Below are 23193 nucleotides of genomic sequence, written 5' to 3'. Positions count from 1 at the left end.
TTGAGTATTCTTTCTCCTCCAAACACGAGAACCTGTGTTTCTACCAAAAAGTTCTTCTCCCAGTCCTCTTCTGGATCATCCAAATGCTCTCTAGCAAACCGCAGACGGGCTTGGACGTGTACTGGCTTCAGCAGGGGAGCACGTCTGGCAGTGCAGGATTTGAGTCCCTGGCAGCACATTGTGTTACTGATAGTAACCTTTGTTACTGTGGTCCCAGCTCTCTGTAAGTCATTCACTAGGTCACCCCGTGTGGTTCTGGGAATTTTGCTCACCGTACTTGTTATCATTTTGACGCCACGGGGTGAGATCTTGCATGAAGCCTCCGATCGAGGGAGATTATCAGTGGTCTTGTATGTCTTCCTTTTTCTAATAATTGCTCCCACAGTTGATTTCTTTACACCAAGCGTTTTCCCTATTGCAGATTCAGTCTTCCCGGCCTGGTGCAGGTCTACAATTTTTTCTCTAGTGTCCTTCGACAGCTCTTTGGTCTTGGCCATCGTGGAATTTGGATTGTGACTGACTGAGGTTGTGGACAGGTGTCTTTTATACCGATAGAGTTAAAACAGGTGCCATTAATACAGGGAACGAGTGGAGCCTCGTTAGACCTCGTTAGATGAAGTTAGACCTCTTTGACAGCCAGAAATCTTGCTTGTTTGTAAGTGAACAAATACTTATATTCCACTCTAATTATGAAATAAATGCTTTAAAAATCAAACAATGTGATTTTCTGTTTTTTTTCCACATTCTGTCTCTCATGGTTGAGGTTTACCCATGTTGACAATTACAGGCCTCTCTAATCTTTTCAAATAGGAAAACTTGCACAATTGGTGGTTGACTAAATACTTATTTGCCCTATCTAACCTAACCGTTAATACCTGTATATAATACAACCTAATGCAAATAGGGTTAGGGTTAGGGTTAGGAGAGTAGAATCCCATTACAGAAGCATGACGGGAAATAATATGACCATTGGGCAGCAGGGTCTTACGACGCGACATTTAAAAACAAGAAGTACATACCATAAGGGATATAAACGCGTTACAGTTACTCCGTTACATTTACTTGAGTAACGTTTTCGAAAAATTCACTTCTAAGAGTAGTTTTACTAAGCCTTACTTTTTACTTGAGTAGATTTGTGGAGAACAAACACTACTCTTAATCCACTATTTTGGTTTACACTAGTCATTACATTTTCCCTCGTTATTCTCCATAATAGATTTTACTTTTTTTTTTTTTCTGCCAGAGACGCCAACAGTTGCTCAACCAGTTTCACCAATGAGACATGACTATTATAAGCTTAAGCAAAAATATCACGGTTTCACGGTATTGCAATTTAAGCTCTAAAATGTGTTATTTTAAGATGTCTGGGTTTAAAAAAAACTTTTTTCCATTGAACAGGATTTTTATTTTTTAAAACAATGTATTAGCAAACGTGTACATAAGTATAATGTTAAGTTAAATAACTGAAATATTCTAAATAAAGTTAAAATAAATGCAGTCCTTCAGGTGATCCTAAAGCCTCAGCCAAACCTCAACATTATTATCATCAGAACAAAAATAATTTAACTATTGTTCAATTTACGTATTTGTTTTACCACCGCTAGACACACTAAACACGCCGGTACTATTAGTATATCACTTCAGAAAAATCCAAATGGATCCAAGTACATTTATATCAATTTATTCCTGAAACCCCATCAGCACAGTTTTGTTTGAACAACACATGGCCTTTATTATTACTTTTTTTTTTGTAACAAACCTGCTTTAGTCCAAACCTCCTTAGATGCAGTATTCTTAATACTCCATTCCTGTTTTTGCAGTCAAAGCCGAAATGAGCCCAAATTACAAATTTATAATAAAAAGACTAATCCAAGCAACAACTAGAGGGCGACGTAGTAACACTCTAGTCGGATTAGTCTAATGTTGTTGTTACTTCAGCAGACTGCAAGGCAAGGCTGCTGCGCGCTGCCAACTACTGGACGGGAATAGAAGTGTAGCCACTATATTGTTTATTTCCTTAAAAAAAACAAACACGTTTAACAATCGACACAGACCAATATTGAATCGATACGAGAATTGCGCAATGTTATATCGCGATATATTACAATATCGATTTTATTTCCCCTATTGTATAGTATTTTTGCTTCTCGTAACATGAAATTTCTTCCTTAACGAGCCAATATTTTCCCGTTGAGACGTGTCGTAACCTGAAAATCACGTTCATCATGTTCATAAGTACATATACCATTGTATTTTAATTCAGTACACGCGGCATAAATTGAAAGTTTACACACCAATATTCAATACTTTAATACTGACCCAGAAAAACAAATATTTCCTGTCACTTTTGTGGAATTCAGACTTCTTATGTCACATTGTTCCCTACTCGGAAATAACTTCCCTTTTGCTACCCAAGTGTAATATTTGTTCATTTAGGTTATTTTGTAATGTGTCTCTTCTTTCTTTTGGCAGCTGTCCTGTTATCTTGCAGAGCACCAACTCCATCTTCTTTGGATTCATTTTTCCGACTCTTTAAAAAGCGACTGACTCATAACTTGGAATGCATGTGCATAACGAACCCCACGAAAACAGAAAAACAAAATCATCTATCAACATTTCAAGACAGATGATAAAAAGCAGGTAGAAATGCGTTTCAATCTTCCGTCGTCTGTCACAACTACCAGTCGCAGCGTTAAAATGAGCCGCACGCTGATTTTTCCAGACCAACAAACCGCAAAAATCTTGTGACGTCAAACTCACCCGCCAAAAATACCCATTTGTTTTTTCAATGTGCTTCATGACAGCTTCGGTGAATTTTTGTCCTGCCTCGCTGGTCGTCAGGTTGAAAGAAAACTCGACCAATAATTATTAGTCATTTACACCATTTTTGGGGTTTTAGTTTGCCTAAAACCACATGGAAATTTTATTGAAGCAACACATTGTTACTGTGGTAGGGGAATCACGACATATTTACACCCAGGAGTTCCCCTTTTTGGAAAATAAGTTCAAACAAACAATAACATGGATTAATAACTTTTCAATTTTCCAATAATTCACACATTTAACACTCACATGAGCATAACAATTATTCCTTTTTTTTAATTTATTTTTTTTAACTTGAGCGACTGAGAACTAGATTTCCAGTCATGTGAAAAAATTAGGACACCCTATGGACGCCTATGTGTTTTCTAAGATGATTGGTCATGGATATTTCATATCAATTTCAACAATCTTGAGAGATTCAAGTAATAGAACGAAACAAAACTGGAAATTCATATCAATTTCAACAATCTTGAGAGATTAAAGTAATAGAATGAAACAAAACTGGAAAAAGATTTTTTTATAACTTTGTGTAAAATGTCATTTTAAATAAATGCAATTTCTGTTGAGTAATAAATTAGAACACCCCTACATTCAATCCCACTTAAAATGGCTAAAATCACACGCAGGTGTATCACATCAGGTGTACATGATTAGATCATCATTACCCAGTGTTTTGAAGAAGGCTTGCCTTATTTAAACCTCACATTTTTATTTTGGTGTGCCCCGGACTGTTGAAGTGAGAGAAAACACCATGGTGAGATCGAAAGAGCTGTCTAAGGCCTTCAGAAAGAAGATTGTAGACGCTTATGAATCTTGTAAGGGATTTCAAAAGATCTCAAAGAATGTAGAATCAGCCATTCCACTGTCTGGAAAATAGTCTACAAGTGAAGAACATTCAAAACAACTGCCAACATGCCCAGGTCTGGCCGTCCAAGCAAGTTCACCCCGAGAGCATACAGCAAGATGCTAAAAGAAGTCTCCAAAAACCCTAAAATGTCATCACGGGACTTACAGCAGGCTCTTGCTAATGTTGCTGTAAAAGTGCATGCCTCTACAATCAGAAAGGGACTTCACAAGTTTTAACCTTCATGGTAGGGGTGCAAGGAGGAAACATTTACTTTCTAAGAAGAACATGAAGGCCAGACTGAAGTTTGCCAGAGAGAATTTACACAAAGACCAGGACTTATGGAATAATGTTCTTTGGACAGATGAATCTAAAATTGAATTATTTGGACACCAGAACAGAGGACATGTTTGACGTTCCAGGAAAAGAACCTCATACCAACTGTGAAGCATGGAGGGGGAAGTGTCACGGTTTGGGATGCTTTGCTACAGCAGGACCTGGCCAGCTCACCATCATAGAATCCACCATGAATTCTATCGTGTATCAGAGGGTGCTTGAACAACATGTGAGATCATCTGTGAAAAAATTAAAGCTGAAGTGAAACTGGACCCTGCAACATGATGATGACCAAAAACATACCAGGAAATCCACCAAGGACTGGCTGAAAAGGAGGAAATGGAGAGTCCTGGATTGGCCGAGTCAAAGCCCAGAACTTATTCCCATTGAGATGCTGTGGGGTGACTTGAAACGGGCTGTACATGCAAGAAACGCCTCAAACATCTCACAGCTGAAAGTATTCTGCGTTGAGGATTGTGGCAAATCTTCTTCAGACCGATGTCAAAGACTGGTAGATGGCTACAAAAGCGTCTCACTGAAGTTATTTCAGCAAAAGGGGATAACACTTAGTTATTAGGTGGTAGGATGTCCTAACTTTTTCCTCTGTTAGAATACGCATTTTTCTTGATATATTTGGTTTAATGAGTAAACCAAATTTTTGCTCTTTACCTGCAATTAAATCAGTTTCTTTTCCAGAGATAGAAAAACAAGATCAGACATTATTATGTGAACATTTCTTAAAAGAACTGAGTATTTAATGGGGTGTCCTAATTTTTACACATGACTGTGCGACCGCACCTGGGCCAGGGTTTGTGGGCATAAAGTGGGCGTGTATAGGCGAGGGGAGGGTCAAACAGAGAGGTAAGATTATGCGCGGAGCTGTTTATTTCCACTAGTACCCAAACCACCCTGTTGGATGGTCCACCGTTGGGAGCGCCCGTTTATGCACATTGCAATCGGGCCCTCTTACATTTGCTATGCCTCTGATTTAGAACTAGATGTCCGTTGATTTTGGGTCAATTCCTCTTAATTTTGGGACTTTATAGGTCTCTTCCTGTAGATTTTGAGGTCTCTTGTTGTTGATTTTTGGTCACTTCCTGTTGACTTTGGGGCATTTCGGGGTCAATTCCTGTTGATTTTGGGTCATTTTATGGGGAAATGACAAAGTTTTTGTCATATTTTGGTGGGGCCCTATGTTTTGGGCAAAAACCATACGACTTTTTTGCACCATGAATTCCAGAAATGTGTCAAAAACTGTCAATTATGTGGATAATTAAAATTAAAAAAAAAAAAAAAAAAAGAATAATAGCTTTTCCATAGAAAAACATTTTTGCAAAAACATTTTTAATGCCTATTGAAATATTAGAGACATTTAATGAATCGAAGTGCATTTCTTACGCGTGGCTCCTTTAAGATATAAAAGACTGAATTTTCCAAAAGTTTGAAAACACTTTCTCATGCATTCTAATGGAAAAGTGTTTTTTTTTTTTTGGTTTTTTTTTGAGTCACTTCCCTGTTAATTTTAGGGTTCGTACACGTCACTTCCTATTGATTTTGGATCATTTCATGTTAATTATAGGGCATTTCTGGGACACTTTCTATTCATTGGTCACTTCCTGTTGATTTTGGGATATTTACCGGTCACGTCCTATTCATTGGTAATTCCCTGTTGATTTTGGGGTTAACGTTGTGTTATACTTTGGTTAAGTGCTTAATTTGTTTGAGGAAATTGTACACTGGTCCACAGTAAATCAAAGTTTACAGTACTTCCGTTGTTGAAATTTTAGCATCGCTGTACACTTAGAGCAAAACTGGGCTAACTCCCATTTCTAAGCATAAATATTGCTCGCATCTGAAAGGTAATTAAAGTGAATGTTACTTTCCATCTCATTAAATATCAATAACTGCAGCCCACATATACGCATTCAAGAAAAATACATTTAAATTTCAAATGTTTCATTTAGATTTTTTTTTCTTGTGATAAAAACATTTTCAAATGTAGTTTTGCTAGTTTGTTTTGTTTGTTGTTTTAGTTTAATTTTTAAAATTTGTAACCTTATTTTTCCCTGCAAATTTTTCATTTTCCCGTACACAAATAGTCTTAAAATCCAAATGACAGTCACTGTATTTATAATTTAGATTCAATGTAGCTTTTAGAATAAAACAAATATGGAAGTTTTACTAATTGCACATAAAATGGACCTGACTTTACATTTAGATTTTTTATACTGTAAGATCTAGTCAGTCATGTTTTATTTTATCTCTATTTTATACTGTTCTGAATAAGGGTGTAACGGTACATGTATTTGTATTGAACCGTTTCGGTTCGGGGTGCTCAGTTCGGAACGGAGGCGTACCGAACGAGTTTCGGACGTAATGTAAAGTGCTGTCAAATTTAGCGCGTTAACGGCGGTAATTAATTTTTTGAATTAATCACGTTAAAATATTTGACGCATTTATCGCAAACGCGGAATGCCCGCTCATGCATCCCATAAGCCCACTGTTAATTACGCCCCACGGACGGCTCGCTAATGGCGTAATATAAAACGAGCAAGTTGGAAGTGGACACAAATTTATTCAGAAAAGCCGAACTCGCAATGAACAAAATATACAAAATGCGAAAAGAGTTGGCTTCAGCGTAAGCCCAGGCCAAAACAACAAACAAAATGAAACTATACTTAAACACCACCCGCTAAGTAAACCCTGACAGTAAAAAGGAAATAAAAAAAAAGACAGCCACTACCCTGGCTTCTACACTAAACAAAACGGGTTGAACGAAAACTGCAGTTTACCTCTACTGCTGCGGTGCTCTTATTTACAGTGGTGAACAAAAACGATCCAATAACGAATGAACACAAAATACCTCACTGAAAAAGCGGGAGTGTAACAAAAATAGCAATCAAATGCGCAGGTGAATGAATTGCGAGCAAACAGCTGGCGAGGAGGTACGCGGCACGTATGCTATCAAATGCGAACTCTCAGTGTTGACTGTAAAATGACGAGCGGTCAGATGACTATTGTTAACGCTGCCTTTATTTGGTTAACAAGACTCAGGCACAATACAACACACACGCGGGGATGCGAGCTCAAACAACGGCCTAATAGTACTACCTTGTATCGGCTTAGCTGCTGTAATGCAAGTGTCATTATTGCCACAAATGTAAACAAAGGGCTGCACAATGGATACATGACAGACAGCGGCTAGTTTCTGAAGTTGGCACCCTTCCTCGGGTGGCCCATCAGCGGCGGCGACGTCGTCTGCCCGTCCGGTGTTAATCAGAGTACGTCACGTTGGGAGGGGAGGCAGCCAGCTGGCGGACGCGGCGATCAGCTGACTGACAGCCTCAAAAAAGACAACAATTAAACGGCCAGGCCGTCGCACCACTCAGAAGTGCAGTGAGCAGCGTGGGTAACGGTTAAATGTAACATGGAAGAAAAGAAAAGAAAAGCGGTTGGCCCACTGGGTGGGGAAATCAAATTAAAGATGTGATTAACTCAATTAAAAATTGTAATCGTTTGACATCCCTTACCTAACCCTTACTTTTCGAGGCTGTGGTCATAAAGTTAATATGAGAAATTTGAAACTGTTCAGTGTTGCAACTGTTCAGTTTTGCACATCAGATATTTTTTTAAAGAAAAAGTCTTAGCCAATGTTATTCATTTTTGTTTTTCAAAATATCTACATTTCAGAATATTGTATTTTCTATTTTTGAGCAGAATTCTAGCTTTCTATAGGCTAATGTTCCTATTGTTGAAAGCACAAAAGTGTGTAATAAACAACTAGCACATTTATTTGTATTATTATTATTATTATATTATTATTAGGGCTGTCAAAATTATTGCGTTAACGCGCGGTAATTAATTTTTTAAATTAATCACGTTAAAATATTTGACGCAATTAACGCACATGTCACGCTCAGAAAGTATTCTGCCTTTTGGCAAGTTTTACAGCAAGGCTTTTTGTGCTGTCCAACAGCGAACTCTTGTGGTCGCTTTGCGACATGGTTTATTGTTTTCTTGCCAGTTCATTATGGCTGCACGACGTCTCGGGCTGATAATGTTGTGCTTATATGATCTTTGGACAAGATTTGTCCGTAAGTATGGTTGTTGTAAAGAATGTACATATTATGTCAGTAAGCGAAATGTTATATTTTTTGTATGAGATGCTTTTTGTTTATGTTTAGTGAACCTGTATAGCGTGCTAAGCTAACGTTGTTGCTAATGCAATGCTTGTGTACTTTTTGTAGTTTTACGACGGCCTAAAGAGGACAATGGTTTGAGGCCATTTTATTAATAAATGAGATGAAAAAGGAAGAAGTCTAATTATTAAGGCGTCGTTCACTAGCTGTCTAGCTTTGGAAAAAGTAGACGCTTCGGCGTGAGGACAGCATAGACAGATTTAAATGACGGTAGAGTGAAATGCCCACTACAGTCTTTATGTACAGTATGTTGAATGTATATATCCACTTGTCTTATGTTTCCATTCCAACAATTTATTTTACAGAATATATATATAATTTACAGAAAAATATGGCATATTTTATAGATGGTTTGAATTGCGATTAATTGCGATTAATTACGATTAATTCATTTTTAAGCTGTAATTAACTCGATTAAAAATTTTAATCGTTTGACAGCCCTAATTATTATTTATTTTGCATTTTGTTTTCTTACTGTACCGAAAATGTACCGAACCGTGACCTCAAAACCGAGGTACGTACCGAGATTTTTGTGTACCGTTACACCCCTAGTTCTGAAACAAACAATTGTGTTGTTTCAAACATAACTGGATGTCAACCAGCATTCTGAAAAAGATCTTGTTGTCCTTGGATGCTTTTTATTACACAGCGATGCTTTTACAAGCCAATCTTTTCGCTGTGCTAAGCGATCTCCGAAAAAGCATGACCTACTATTACAAGTACAATTTAAGATACTTGGTCAACTCTAATATGAAACGTCATTGCACATCAGCCCCTGTAATATCAAAAAGTACAAACATTTTCCCTGTGAGTTGTTTTCCTTACGACTCGGGATGCGTCAGCAGTCCTCGTGGTTGGGGCGTGGCGGGGGGCGGGATGGAGGTGGGGCCCTACAGAGCGTCTGCACGGAGACGGAGGAAGATCTGTTAGGAGGGGGTGTGTAAAATGGTGGCGGCGGAGGCGAGCTGGGCAAAGGGGGCAGCGTGGCGGTGGGTGAGGGCGGCAAGTCCGACAAGTCGAGCGAGGAGCGACGTCGGGGACTGTAGGGCAGCGTGTAGATGTGCGCGGACGTGTGCTTGTAGATGGGGTAGCGAGGAGCGGGGTAGGATTTGCTTCGTGTCCAGTTGATGCACTTGCCCTTCAATCACAATAACCACACATTCATTAAAAAAATATTTTACAATGTTTTGTCATTGCATTGTTTGGGAACTTAATTGCAGAAATCTATTTAAAGATTGCAGTTTTTTTTTTAATTTTTTTTTTAAATAGGTGTTATCTTGACGAGGGACGTCCCCGATTGGGCCATTTTTCAGAGGATCGGAATGGAGTGGAAAAGATCGGATTTTTAATTTTTTTTTTTTTTTTTTAGATAATGTGCTGGCTAGAGTCTACAGTGTTAAGAGCCAGTTGACATTTTATTGTACATTACTGCTATCTTGTGATCATAATAATTAATTGCCCCGTACAATACAATTAGTTTTGCAGTATTTTCTATACACTAAAATGGCAAAATAGCACTTTAATGTACCAAAATGTCATACAAGGCACAAAACATGCAAAATGTAGCATTTGTTGTGGTGTTTATTTTTTCACCAAGACTACATATTTAGAGGGTGAACTTTTTTTTTATGGAACATACTATAAATCTTACCTTATCTCCAGGATGAGGTCGCATGATGGACACTCTGTCATAGCCTCTTCTAAGGAAAACCCACAAAGCATCCAGTTTGCCCTGCACAGCACAGTAAATAATGCGTATTGAGGAGTTGTTCAAAACGAGCCTTTAAACATTGTAGTTCTTAAAGGATAATGTTAGTATGAGATATAATAATTTAATATTCAAACTTGATGTTTTAGTCAGGTGCGCCATATAGTGCGAAAATTACAGAATTTAACAAGTTACATTGACTCCACCATCAGTTGACAAGACAGCTCCCACAGACTTTGCACCACGCCTTCCTGTAGGGGGCCGACCCATGGAGCGTTGAGGTGGCTTTCACTATTCACAGTGGTAAACACACGCCGCGTTCTAACACCGGATTTAGGTGGAAATAGAACGAAGGTATTACTGCATACAAGCAGGCAGGAATGTCTCAAGGGTGATTGTGAATTAACTGAAATTAATGGAAAAAATAGCCTATCTGTAGCTTGAAATATTTACATAAAATGGATGATAACTGCCCGTTTTTTTTGCTTTTAACCAAGAGTCTAGACCAGGGGTGTCCAAACTTTTTGCAAAGGGGGCCAGATTTGGTGTTGTAAAAATGTGGGGGGCCGACCTTGGCTGACGTCCTTTACCTAGACCAATATATTTAAGCAAATTTTAGCAAGCCATTCTGTGTGTCACATTTGCTTTAGAATTTTTTTAAATCAATAATTTCAACAATCTCGCAATTAGCCTTTGTGGCGTTCTCTTTCGACTCTCGGGCTCTTGCAAAATACTGCTGCTGTGAAATTAAACTAGCTTCAAGTTGCTTCAATTTCTCACTGTGTATCTTCCCTGTAATCTTGTCGTACATGTCAGCATGTCTTTTTTGGTAATATCACCTCACATTGAACTTTCTAAAAACAGCGACTGTCTCTTTGCAAATGAGGTAGACACAAATGTTGCGTATTTTAGTGAAAAAAAATAGTCCAATTTCCACCTATCCTTGAAGTGTTGGCCGTTGCAGTCAACTTTCTTTTTGTTGTTGTTGATCGTCGCCATTTTAGAAAATTGGAAGTCAAGGCTCACATGGGGTAATGTTGCTTAGAGTACTGCTGCCTTTTAGTGGGTAAATGAGGAGCAGCATTTAGTGTGTAAGCTACTTCATTTTCTGGTAGCAGTACTTCTGACCAATTTATTAAGTCTGAGTGTGGGCCAGACGTTATTGATCTTATGACCGAGGCTGGGGGCCGAATGAAATTTGGCCACGGGCCGCATTTGGCCCCCGGGCCGCACTTTGGACACGTCTGGTCTAGACCATTTTACGTCATATCTACAGAAATGCCGTGATTTAAGCATTTATTCGCAAGAATTTTCAACTTGAAAACCTTTTTGTTCCGTGACGGCCGCCATGTTGGATTAAACAATATCGTAACTATGGCTTGAAATATTTACGTAAAATGAATGATAACTGCCCGTTTTTTGCTTTCAACCAGGAATCTAGACTGTCTTACGTTCATTGTTATAGAACTTTCACGATTTAAGCATTTATTTGCAAGAATTTTCTACTTAAAAAGCTCTTTGTTTTGTGACGGCCGCCATGTTGGATTTTTTATCACTACACAATAGCGGAATTCAACCTAAATAAGTTGTGATTGTATATAGAAAAATGCAAATTTTGCTTTTGTTGGGTAAAATTAAGATGGTTCATTCTGCATGCTTTCTTCAAGTATTAGGTTTCTGGTGTGAAAACGGTATATACTGTATATATTACGGTTATTCCGATCACGTTTTTTTTTGCTCCCGATCCGATCCCGATCGTTTTATTTTTAGTATCTGCCGATCCCAATATTTCCCGATCCGATTGCTTTTTTTTTTGCTCCCGATTCAATTCCAATCATACCCCATAATTTTTCCCGATCATATACATTTTGGCAATGCATTAAGAAAAAAATGAATAAAATTCGGACGAATATATACATTCAACATACAGTACATAAGTACTGTATTTGTTTATTATGACAATACATCCTCAAGATGGCATTTACATTATTAACATTCTTTTTGTGAGAGGGATCCACGGATAGAAAGACTTGTAATTCTTAAAGAATAAATGTGACTTTGTATATTGTGACTAAATATTGCCATCTAGTGTATTTGTTGAGTTTTCAGTAAATGATACTGCAGCCATTTCTGCCCAAATGCATGATGGGAAGTGCAACCATGACTGTGCGTCATGGTACCAATTGATATATCTTCTCTGCGTTGGGAAAGAACATAGGGCGTTAGGAAAAAGATCAACATTTATTCTAATCGTTGGGAGAGGGAATGTAAGGCTTTAGCCATTCAAAAAAGGCTCCAAAGGCTGCCAAAATTCACTCTACTCATTTCACGCATTTAGCTCTACATACTGCATGGGTAAAACGCCACCATTATAAATTGAACACGACAATGCATGAGTGGGTCGTGCAGCGCATGCGTTAAATATTGTAACGTGATAAATGTAAAAAATATTCATTCTCGCCGTTAACGTGATAAATTTGATAACCCTACCTTAAGCTTAAACTAAAGACTCTGGAAGAGTGTAACACATTATGTCTGTAACGTTAAATACAATTAGAAAACGATTTAATTAAAAAATCTATATATATATATTAAAAAAAAAAAAAAAAAAGGCATGTCCAATATTTTTTTGCAGATTCCGATAATTTGAAAATGACGTGATCGGGCCCGATCGAACGGGATGCCGATCGATCGGGACATCTCTAATATATATGCTATATTAGCTGCTGAAAACTTGCACTAAATTACAAAGAAATAAAGTTGTTATTTTGAGCAAAAACTTGTATGACATGTTAAATATTGCTATTGATCCTGAAAATATAGGTGATTATTTCTGCATTTGGTGATTTTTGTGCATCTAGCGTAAAATCTGATTTTTTTTTAATAGCCATTTTAAGTTTTATTTGTCATATATGTTTAAGAGAGGTGTCTGTTTTAGTTTTAGGTCGCTGGCGGCTTTGATTTTGAAAATATTTTGGTTTTGAAAATAGGCTCCCTACGGATCGGCCCCGAGCCCTATGTCCTGTCAACTGATAGTGAAGTCTGTGCACGTTAATTCGCCCCTCCTGTCAAAATAGATTGGATGTCTATCGCCGTCAATGGCAGCTAATAAGTTAAATGTGTGGTCTATAAAGAGTTCACTTAGTAATTGCTACTGACATGACTCTGGTTGGACTAATTGCCATCTCCACATTTTTTTGTCATTCTAGATGTCTCACGTGGCAAATTTTGATGGAAGAATTGTTATTATTTTAAGGAATAATGACACCTGTTGAAAAAAAAAATCCATCATTGAGAAGTGAGCTCAGTTCACGTCTGCTTCTCATTAAAGCTGACTGATAAATTAGAAAGGACATGGTAATTAACTATTTCCTGGAAACTCATAAACATTGCGTACATTAGAAGGTATCTCGATTCTTTTCCGTCAAATACTGTATTCTACTGAATTCTTTTAACATCTGGCTTTAATAGAAAAAAGCTTTCTGCAGTGCATCGATAAGGAAATAACACTGTGCTCATTATTTTGAGTACATGAAGCTAATGTTTGATTGTATTCGTACCTTGATGGGCGAATACCATTTATGAGAATGAACGGATCTTCTGACATGGTAACGCGGTCGCGGCGGAGCGGGCTCGTCGGGTTCCTCTTCGGGCATCACCACCCGAGCGTTCTTAGCTTTTTCTAGCTTCGCTCCCTCCTCAGTGGAGCCCTTATCGCCCCATCGGACCTGAAATGGAAAAACAATCGGACTTTGTGGAACATAATCCATTCGGTGACGAGTTGTTTTATTTCCATAGCAAATGTTCCCATAGCAAATGATGTACAGTAATGTTGTGAGATATTTTTGTTTCTGAAAATGTTTTATGCCTTCACATTTTAAATAATCGACATACAAAATACTATAACACAAGGTTTCTGAAAAAACTCCCTCGCTTGAAGCTGTAAGGCTTAACCTTCCCCCACAGGTTGTTGCTCAGTGTCAGTGAGTCAGCTGTGCTACACGATGGCTGGAGGAAGTGAAACTTCTGAACTTTTCCCCCATCGAAGAAAATGAAATCACTGGTATGGGAATACTTTGGCTACAGAAAAGTTACAGATGGCCGAGGCTTAGAGGAGGGCCAACCAACATGTAAAACATTTTTGCAGAGGGTGATGCTGGGGAGGAAATACCGCCAATATGCTTTTGCATTTATACAAAATTAAAGGTTAGTAAACATTGTCATGAACATTTCCCAACAGCTACGGGAGTTAAATCCAGCGTGTTTAGTGTGTCTAGTGGTGGTAAAACGTGTTTTTTTTTCTCTCTGGCAACTGTCTGTGTTCAGAAAGAGTGTGTGTGTATAATGTAAACATCATCCGAGTCATACACACATTTTTATGGAATTCCATTATTTTTGTTCTGATGGTAATAATGTTGAGCTGTGGGTTTAGGCTCACCTAAAGGACTGCATTTATTTTAATTTTAATTAGAATGTATACAGTATATACATATATATTCAGGGGTGCACATAAGTGGTCCGCATGCGCGCATGCGTACTGGACATAGACAAACGCGCTGGCCCTCAACGGCTTCCATACGCTTTTGCGTACCGATGGCTGACCACTGTATTTGCGGCGGACACGAGAAAATCACTTCACAAAATGTCAAAGAGGCAGCCCCCGCTGAGTAATTATTTCCGTGTTCCCCCACCCCCGCCAAAAGACAGACAGACGACAGAGACGTCACCGGAGCTATCGAAAAAAAGGACTTTTGGTGAAAAGTGGCTGCAGGAGGTACCATGGCTAGAAGCAAATGATGCTTGCACGGAAATGTGGTGCTAAATTTGCCGTGGGAATCCCAATGTCGCTGATAAGAGCACCCCTGTATATATTGTTTTAACTTAACATCATACTTGTGTTCCAATTTGATAATGGTTTGAAAAATAATCCTGTTCAATTGATTTTTTTTTAAACGCAGATATCTCAAAGTAACACATTTTAAAGCTGTAATTGCAATACCGTGATACTGTGAAACCGTGATATTTTGGTTTAAGATGATCATACTGTCAGAATATCATACCGACACATGCCCATTCATGAACTACATTTCTACACAAGCGCACATCAAGATATCATATAGCTTAGCAAGGAGAGCCATTTTTCAAGTATCTCAGAGCTCACAAAAACCTTCTAAAAAAAAAAAAAAAACATTTATTAAGGTTTCATTGGTCGTTATTTGTGTGCATCCGTCCGATGAAACAGCCTGAAAGCACAAATATCAGTTCATCTGCCCCTCTGCTATTGGATGCGTTGTTGATGTCAGCACGGAAATGCTGTGAAATTTTTATTGTTGCGCTCTGCCCCTCACCGAAAATTCACTCGAGACTTAACGCTCCGTCCAAAACGGCCACCACCGCTCCCCTTCACAGAGAAGTCCTCTCACACATACACAATGAATGGGTTGCCGCGCACCCTTTCGGTGTGAAATGGCCTCTACTACTGATTTGTAACCCTCCAACTATTATTATGCTATATATGATAAATGCGAAAAAACATGTATTAAAGATTTTTACCATTGATTTGTAAACTGAGCTAATTGATCTTTTGATAGTGTAATTACCCAATATTTGTTGCACAAAATTAGAAACGGGACAGCTTATTTTCCAAGAATTTTCAGGCCAAAATGTCCCCCGCAATTCTTGTATGACCCAAAATTTTACAACATTCAATTTCCTGTAACAGGAACTCATAAAATTAGAACAAAGTTGAGTTTCACATTTCAACCGTACTCCCACATTGTATAAAGTTGTGATTACCACGAGAAAAAAAAAAAGATCCAGCACATTGAAAGTGAAAGCGGTGATGTCAAAGCGACCTTGACGGTCCATTAGAGAGACGTAGTCTTCTACTGCTGCCACAAACAAGTCATGAAAGCTTCAACTTGGCAGTGAAGCTTTCAAACAAAGACGTGCATATTTTCCATTGCTCTGTTTGCGAGCTTCCACGACTCCAGACTGCCAAGTCGTCACCTCGCACGTGCTTTACCGCTATCTCCTTGACTTTCATCATGGATGGCAGATGCTAGACGTGAACCCTCTTAACCTATGGCGCTTGGCTATTAAGTAAAACCCTTGCTGTCATTTTCTATAAAGCATAGTACATTCAATTACATCTTGACCTTAACCGATATGAGCATCATTTCTCTTTCAAACGGCAAAGTGTGGGTAAATGCTGACAGATGCTTTGACTAAGCACAAGAAATCAAGTTACCTCCATCCTTTTGATGCCTCCAACTCCTCTGCCTCCGTAGTATGAGGCGTCCACAGTGGGCCATCTTTTCTTATGAAAATCGTCCTCGTCGTCCTGGCAACATAGCCATATTGTCATGCTCAATTGTGGGTAGTAATGTGATACATTTACTCCTTGTTACATGTACTTTTTCGGTGCAATTGTATTCTTGTAAATTCAATGTGAAGTATATATATATATATATATATATTTTTTTTTTTACTTACAGAGAAGTCCTCTTCTGCGGGTGGTGGAGGTGGTTCGTGTATGACCTGCATGACAATGATAATACCCAATAATTTAATGTTGGGTTTTGGATTTTTAGCCCATTTTTTGGTCTTACACAACCAACTTAAAGTGCCTATGACGAGGGTTGTTCCGATCATGTTTTTTTGCTCCTGATCCGATCCCGATCGTTTTAGTCTGAGTATCTGCCGATCCCGATATTTCCCGATCCGATTGCTTTTTTTTTTTTTTTGCTCCCGATTCAATTCCAATCATTCCCGATAATTTTTCCCAATCATATACATTTTGGCAAAGCATTAAGAATAAAATGAATAAAACTCGGACGAATATATACATTCAACATACAGTACATAAGTACTGTATTTGTTTATTATGACAATAAATCCTCAAGAGGGCATTTACATTATTAACATTCTTTCTGTGAGAGGGATCCACGGATAGAAAGACTTGTAATTCTTAAAGGATAAATGTGACTTTGTATATTGTGGCTAAATATTGCCATCTAGTGTATTTGTTGAGCTTTCAGTAAATGATACTGTAGCCATTTAACTTCGGTCCAAATGCATGATGGGAAGTGCAACCATGAATGCGTCGTGGTACCAATTGATATATCTTCTCTGCGTTGGGAAATAACATAGGGTGTTAAGAAAAAGATCAGCTACTACCTTTCTTCCCCACATTGCTTCCCACGAGTATTCTAATCGTTGGGAGAGGGATTTTAAGGCTTTAGCCATTTAAAAAAAGGCTCCAAAGGCTGCCAAAATTCACTCTACTCATTTTACGATGCCTTTTTAGCTCTATATACTGTATGGGTAAAACGGCGCCATTTTAGATTGAACGCGACAATGCGTGAGTGGGTCGTGCAGCGCATGCGTTAATTGCATTAAATATTGTAACGTGATGAATGTAAAAAATATTAATTCTCGCCGTTAACGCCATAAATTTGATAACCCTACCTTAAACTTAGACTCTGGAAGAGTGTAACACATTACGTCTGTAACGTTAAATACAATTAGAAAACGATTTAATTAAAAAATATATATATATATTAAAAAAAGGCATGTCCGATATTTTTTTGCCGATTCCGATACTTTGAAAATGATGTGATCGGACCGATCGAGCTCTACCTATGACAGCAAAAAGCATGTTTATGTCATATTTCACGTAGTATTTTATGCTCCTGAATGAAATGGACAGCTTTGATGTGTGTGGAAGCGATCGATATATTTGTTCAGTTTTATGAATCCGGCCAGAGTCTAGATTGAGGAAGAAGGCGAATGTGACGTCAGCGGACTAAACATCTTAGCTATACAGCCATTACTATATTATGCATAAGGATTTTGCGGATTAAATCGTTTTTTTTTTTTTTTGCATCGCGCCAGCCCAATGTGCTGCAGGCTTTTGTTGCGGCACCAGGGCGAGGCGTGTGAGCCTTTTGGGGTTTCAAAAAGATCCTGTTTACCACGAAGAATGGACAAAACAGGTCTGACAACTGTGGGACCATTGGATGGACAAGGAAGTGAGTAATAGGGTTGGGCATCAAGAATCGAGCATCGATGGGAACTGGTTCTAACACGCCGATGCTCGTGGAATCGTTCAAATTTTTAAATTTCGATTCCTTGTTTCGATGCCCTGACCGCCGAGCGGGAAAAAATTGCTCGAGTATAAAGACTGATATTTCTATACAAGTTATAATTAGCCCTGTGAGAAGTTCATTTAATTAAAAAAAAACGTCAAGAAGAATTTAATATATACTATGCAATTTTTGGGACCCTGCATTTTTTTTTCTTCTTTTTTTGACTCTGCCTCTTAAAAGAATCAGAATCGGGAATCGTTCGGAACCGGAATCTAAGTGTGGAATCGGAAACGGAATCGTTCAATTTCAAACGATGCCCAACCCTAGTGAGTAAGCTACCTGTTTTATATTATGTCAAATACTGGGATCATAGCACACGTTTTAATAAGGAGGTGGCTTGTATTTTATGGGTGACAATGCTCCCTGTCCACCGAAAAGGGGGGAGTGGCCGCCTCCCACAACGGACGACCGGCATCTTTTCGCACACCATGGTCGCTGGCCAATGAACGTCCGTGCTCGGGCAGCTACTAGCTCTCGTCTGCGGTTCTTGATTGTGTAGAGACTTCCACCCATCTCGGCCCTCTTCGTGTGCCCGCCGAGAGACAAACCCGGTTTGTCCACAGAGAATGCGCCATTTTTGGGAGTCAACAATGAGCCGAAACTCACTCGCCGCCAGGGGCTGGCCGATCGGTAAAGGCTATCACCCCCGCCGCCATGTGTGACATGAGTCGGGGTAGTTTTTTGGGGATTTTTTTTTTTTTTTTTTCGAAAGGCAGGGAAAAGCATTGTTATGAATGTAATTAAAAAAGAAATCATGCGGTGCGGCTATGTATGTTTTTGTTTTGTTTTTTTAAACAAACGTGCTGGTGTAGACTTAATTATTTTTTCAGGCTGTATGACGGCAGGATCGTCGGTTTTAAAAAACGCTAGCAGGTGTAGGCATGACCTCAAACTCAACAGAAAGTGACCTGTAAATGCCCCGAAAATCGGAAAGACTGGCTACGAATCCTCTTTTTTTGGATGAACGAACATTCACTCACCCCTCTTAGTCTAAATGGATTGGGCGTCTCGCGCCGTCAGTGGCAGCCATTGAGTTAAAAGAGACACTATTCTAGTGGAAGACATGGTTAGCAACTTGTTTGTTCCTTTTTTATGTTTTTAAAGTGACACAATTTTTAAAACGATATATCGATCCTTGGCAGGGGCATATCAATAACCTTTTTTTATACGAAGGATCACGCTATATCACCATTTCGATATTTTGTCACACCCTGATTGTGAATATCCATCTATCAGTGGCATTGACAGTGGTAGATGTCCAATCCATTTTGATCGTGATTAGTGCTGCCACGATTATTCGATTAACTCTAGTAATTCAATTAGAAAAAAGTTCCAATTAAAATTTTCCTGCATTGAGGATTCGTTTAATTCGAGTGGCGTTGTAATGGTTTGTTTTGAAAGTGTTTGCATTTAGTTTTATTGTCTTGGGAGGATACACTGCCCTCTGGTGGCAACAGTGAATATGACAATTAACATGGCTGAATCCAGATGCTCCCTGTTAAGACCAACATAAGGTAGGTTTTTGTTTGAGCTAATGTTTTTATCATGCATTCGTCATTTAGTTGTTCGGTATATTTAGCAGTTTTTGTGGGAATATGAGTTTGAACGATTTGTTAAGAGCATTGTAAAAAAAAACAAAAAAAAAACGTTAGCATTTTATAGCATTTAAGCTAGCGAACTTTTGCTATGTAGGTTAGCCAATTGTTCTTTTTTTGTACTTAATAAAAAAATTTTTTATACCATTTGACGCTCAGCTCAGGTATTTTTATTTTTTTATGTTCCTCATCCGATTACTCGATTATTCAAACTAACTAGTTCATCGATTAATCGACTACTAAAATAATCTTAATCCTTACCACTTGCTTATTGCATTTTATAGCATTTAAGATAGCTGATTTTTGTTCTTTTGTTGTACTTAGATCCTCATTTATTTATGTTTTTTTTTTTTTTGTACCATTTGAGGCTACGCTTAGGTATTTTATTTTATTTTGAATAGTTTGAAGAAACACTCAGGAATATCATTTTGTATTTGCATGTAATGCTCTGTTGAAAGTGCAATTTTAGCAAACCTTTGTTTTACATCTCCTAAAGTTTTTCTACAACGCATTAAAGGTTCCTAATCTAATTGCTCGATTATTTAAATAATCAATAGCTGCAGCCCTAATCGTGATCGTTCTCTACCAGCCTCTTCCAGTCGAAATGGATTGGACATCTAGTGACATCAATTGCAGGCAATAAGTTAAATGAGTGCCCTATAAAAGGTCAATAGAAATTTGTATCACTTGACCACATATGCTTCATTTTTTTGTTTAGTCATATTTATTTTATTGTGTAATTGAATATTGTCTTACCACAGTGCAGCAGAGAGGCCAGAACCACCACAGAAGAAGAATGATGAGCAGGAGGAGTAGGATGAGGAGAGCAATGGCCACAAAGGTGCCGTCAGACTTGACAGAAAAATATATTTGTGTCATGAAATTCAGTGATTTATTTATTTTAAAAAACAGTATTTGCTCCTTCTTAAATGATCCCCCCCCCAGAGTGTTCGCACTTGAAGGCTCCTTTGTGACTCCTTGGCTAAGTAGTCGCTATTTTTTGGGGGTTGTTTTTGTAGGCCGGCAAATACCGGGAAGCTCTCACTGTGATTCCTAAAGCTTCAGAAATCACTTCATTTCTCATTTGTTCTTGAATCTATTTGCATTTTTGCCGTGGCGTTTCAAGAGCTTTTGGAAAACTTTTGTCTTGCCAGACAGGTTTTATTTAAGTTATGAGTTAATTGAACAGGTCTGGAAGTAATCGGGCTTGGGTGTGGTCAATGGAAATAAACTCGGCATTACAAGAAATGTGATCAGCCGCAGTGAATTCATGATTTAACGATGCGGGCATTTACTTTTTCATACTGGGCCAGTTCGCTTTGAATAGTATTTTTCTTTAATTAATAAAATGTCCAATCAACCCCTTGATGCCTGGATTTACATTTAACAAATGCTGTATACAGCATAATAATAATAATGATAAAATATACATATATACAGTACATGCACATAAAAATAGTATTAATAAAAACATACTATAGAAAATTCAATTGAAAAATCCAGGTATCAATTACAAAAATCCTCAAATTAAATAAAACTAAAAAAAAAGATCAAATTTGATTAAAATATATATATTTATTTTGAAGTGAAAAAATAATTGAGTATATCTTTTTAAAAAATGTTTGTTTTAAATAAATGTATTTTTAATTAATTTCCTCTACTTTCTTTCATTTTGTCATCTTTTTGATTTTTAGTAATTTTTTTATTTTAGAATTTTCAAATATTTTAAATAATATATATTTTCCTCTGATTCTTTCATTTTTGGGGGGCATATATAAATAATTACATTAAAAACATAACCCCAAAAAATGAAAGAATTAAAAAATACATTAATCATTTTTTGATAATGATGTATTTTTTTCAGATTTCTTATTTTAAAATATTATTTTTCAAACAATATATGGTATTTTCCCCGAAATCTTTAAATATTTTGGGCCAGTATACCTTTAAATTTAAAAAGATATATATAAAAATAATATTAATAAATAAAATTTTTTGGGGCATATGTAAATAATTAAATTTAAAAAGATAATCCCCCCCAAAATTTAAAGAATTAGAAGAAAGAAAAAAAAATATATATCTTTTTAAATTATATATGCCCAAAAATAAATACATACCCAAAATATTTAAAGATTTAGAAGAAAATATATTGTTTGAAAAATATTAATTTACAATAAAAAATTAAAATAAAAAAATAAACGAAAAACATCAAAATCAAAAAAAGGATGAAGAAATAAAATGACAGAAGGAAAAATATAGGAAATATATTTTTTAATAAAATACTTTTTTATTTACGTTTTTACGTTTTTTAAAAATATATAAATTACTTAATTTTCTATTTTTACTTTACCTTTTTTTGTTGTTTTTTTTGTTTTTACTTTTAGAATTTTCTAATTCATATCTGTATTCTTCAATTGAATTTTCTATAGTATGTCTTTATCAACACTATTTTTTGTACTTTGATATTCCTGCAATGCTTTATGTGCGTTTGTTAATTCTTTGGCTGCCATTGACGTCCACTCCATTTGAAGTGAGAGGGCTGGTCCTCCTCCACTTTGAGCGCCTTGAAAGGTGGAAATGCGCTATATAAGTATAACACCATTCACCATTTACCATTCAAACGGATTGGACTTCTACTAGTTACAAGCTCATCAGGCATAAGGGGTTAGAAACTCCATTTTGTGTTTATTTCGGGTATTGGGTAAGATAAAACATTGAAAACCAGAGGAGCTATGTGGGGGAAAAAAAACCTTTTTCGCTCCATTTTTTTCCCTTCTGCAATAACTTGGCCTCGTTGTTTCTCAAAACAAAGCTTCCATCTTTTTATGTCCACGGAGGATAGTCGTCAAAAGGATGTTCTGGATGCAGGCCTAACCCCCCCCCCCCGAGCGAAACTGAAGAATGCTGATGTTGTCAACTAAGAGCAGAAGTGTTTTCACAAAGTCACATGTATAATTGATAGCAGAAACGTACACAGAGAATTAGACCGGGTTCCTGCAATCGATCATAAAAATATTTCTTCATTGAATTTGGCACTCACGGTGACAGCTCAACTTTGCAAATTTCCTGTACGTTTGATGTGCTGAAAGGCACATTTTTAAGGTGTGCGTGCTCTAAAATGAACACTAAAATAATACTTTCTTTTGTTTTTCTAGGTCAAAGTTGCTTGGAATGCGGTCACAGAAGAAGAAGAAGGTATACAGTATATGTGACAGATGTTTTTCATATGCGAGATTTTATGATCAGCAGAAGCAAAACAAAATTTAACAGCACATGTGACAGTACATAGAATGCATGTTGCAAGTGTTAAAGAACAAAATGTACATTAGACAGTAATTAACTGCCATTGATAGACTTAAACATTATACTCACACAAGTGACAGCTTTAATTGTGACGGAGCTGGATATGAAACTCAGCCCGTTGTTCATGCTGACGTGAAGCGTGGCAGCCCTGCAGAGAAGAGCGTGCGTGATGTGAATAAGATTAATGACATTTTCCAAAATATTTGGCGCTATAACGAGCGCTCCTGTAACTGCT

General features: G+C 37.5%; 1 protein-coding gene across 1 annotated transcript in view; it reads right to left on the bottom strand.

The window, feature by feature from the left end:
• Window positions 1-8478: 8478 nt before the first annotated feature.
• The window catches only part of antxr1b (ANTXR cell adhesion molecule 1b), a 50647-nt gene continuing 35932 nt past the window's right edge, over window positions 8479-23193 (bottom strand). The window contains exons 12-18 of the mRNA XM_057819697.1: window positions 23028-23106; window positions 20412-20507; window positions 16406-16450; window positions 16161-16253; window positions 13471-13638; window positions 9854-9934; window positions 8479-9340 (exon numbers count right to left, since the gene is read on the bottom strand). Of these exons, the coding sequence (XP_057675680.1) occupies window positions 9041-9340; window positions 9854-9934; window positions 13471-13638; window positions 16161-16253; window positions 16406-16450; window positions 20412-20507; window positions 23028-23106 (862 nt within the window). The 3' untranslated portion in view covers window positions 8479-9040. The remainder of the gene's footprint in view (window positions 9341-9853; window positions 9935-13470; window positions 13639-16160; window positions 16254-16405; window positions 16451-20411; window positions 20508-23027; window positions 23107-23193) is intronic.

Source organism: Corythoichthys intestinalis, chromosome 17, assembly GCF_030265065.1.
Source record: "Corythoichthys intestinalis isolate RoL2023-P3 chromosome 17, ASM3026506v1, whole genome shotgun sequence".
NCBI lineage: Eukaryota > Metazoa > Chordata > Actinopteri > Syngnathiformes > Syngnathidae > Corythoichthys > Corythoichthys intestinalis.
This window is presented reverse-complemented; position numbering and strand designations above follow the sequence as displayed.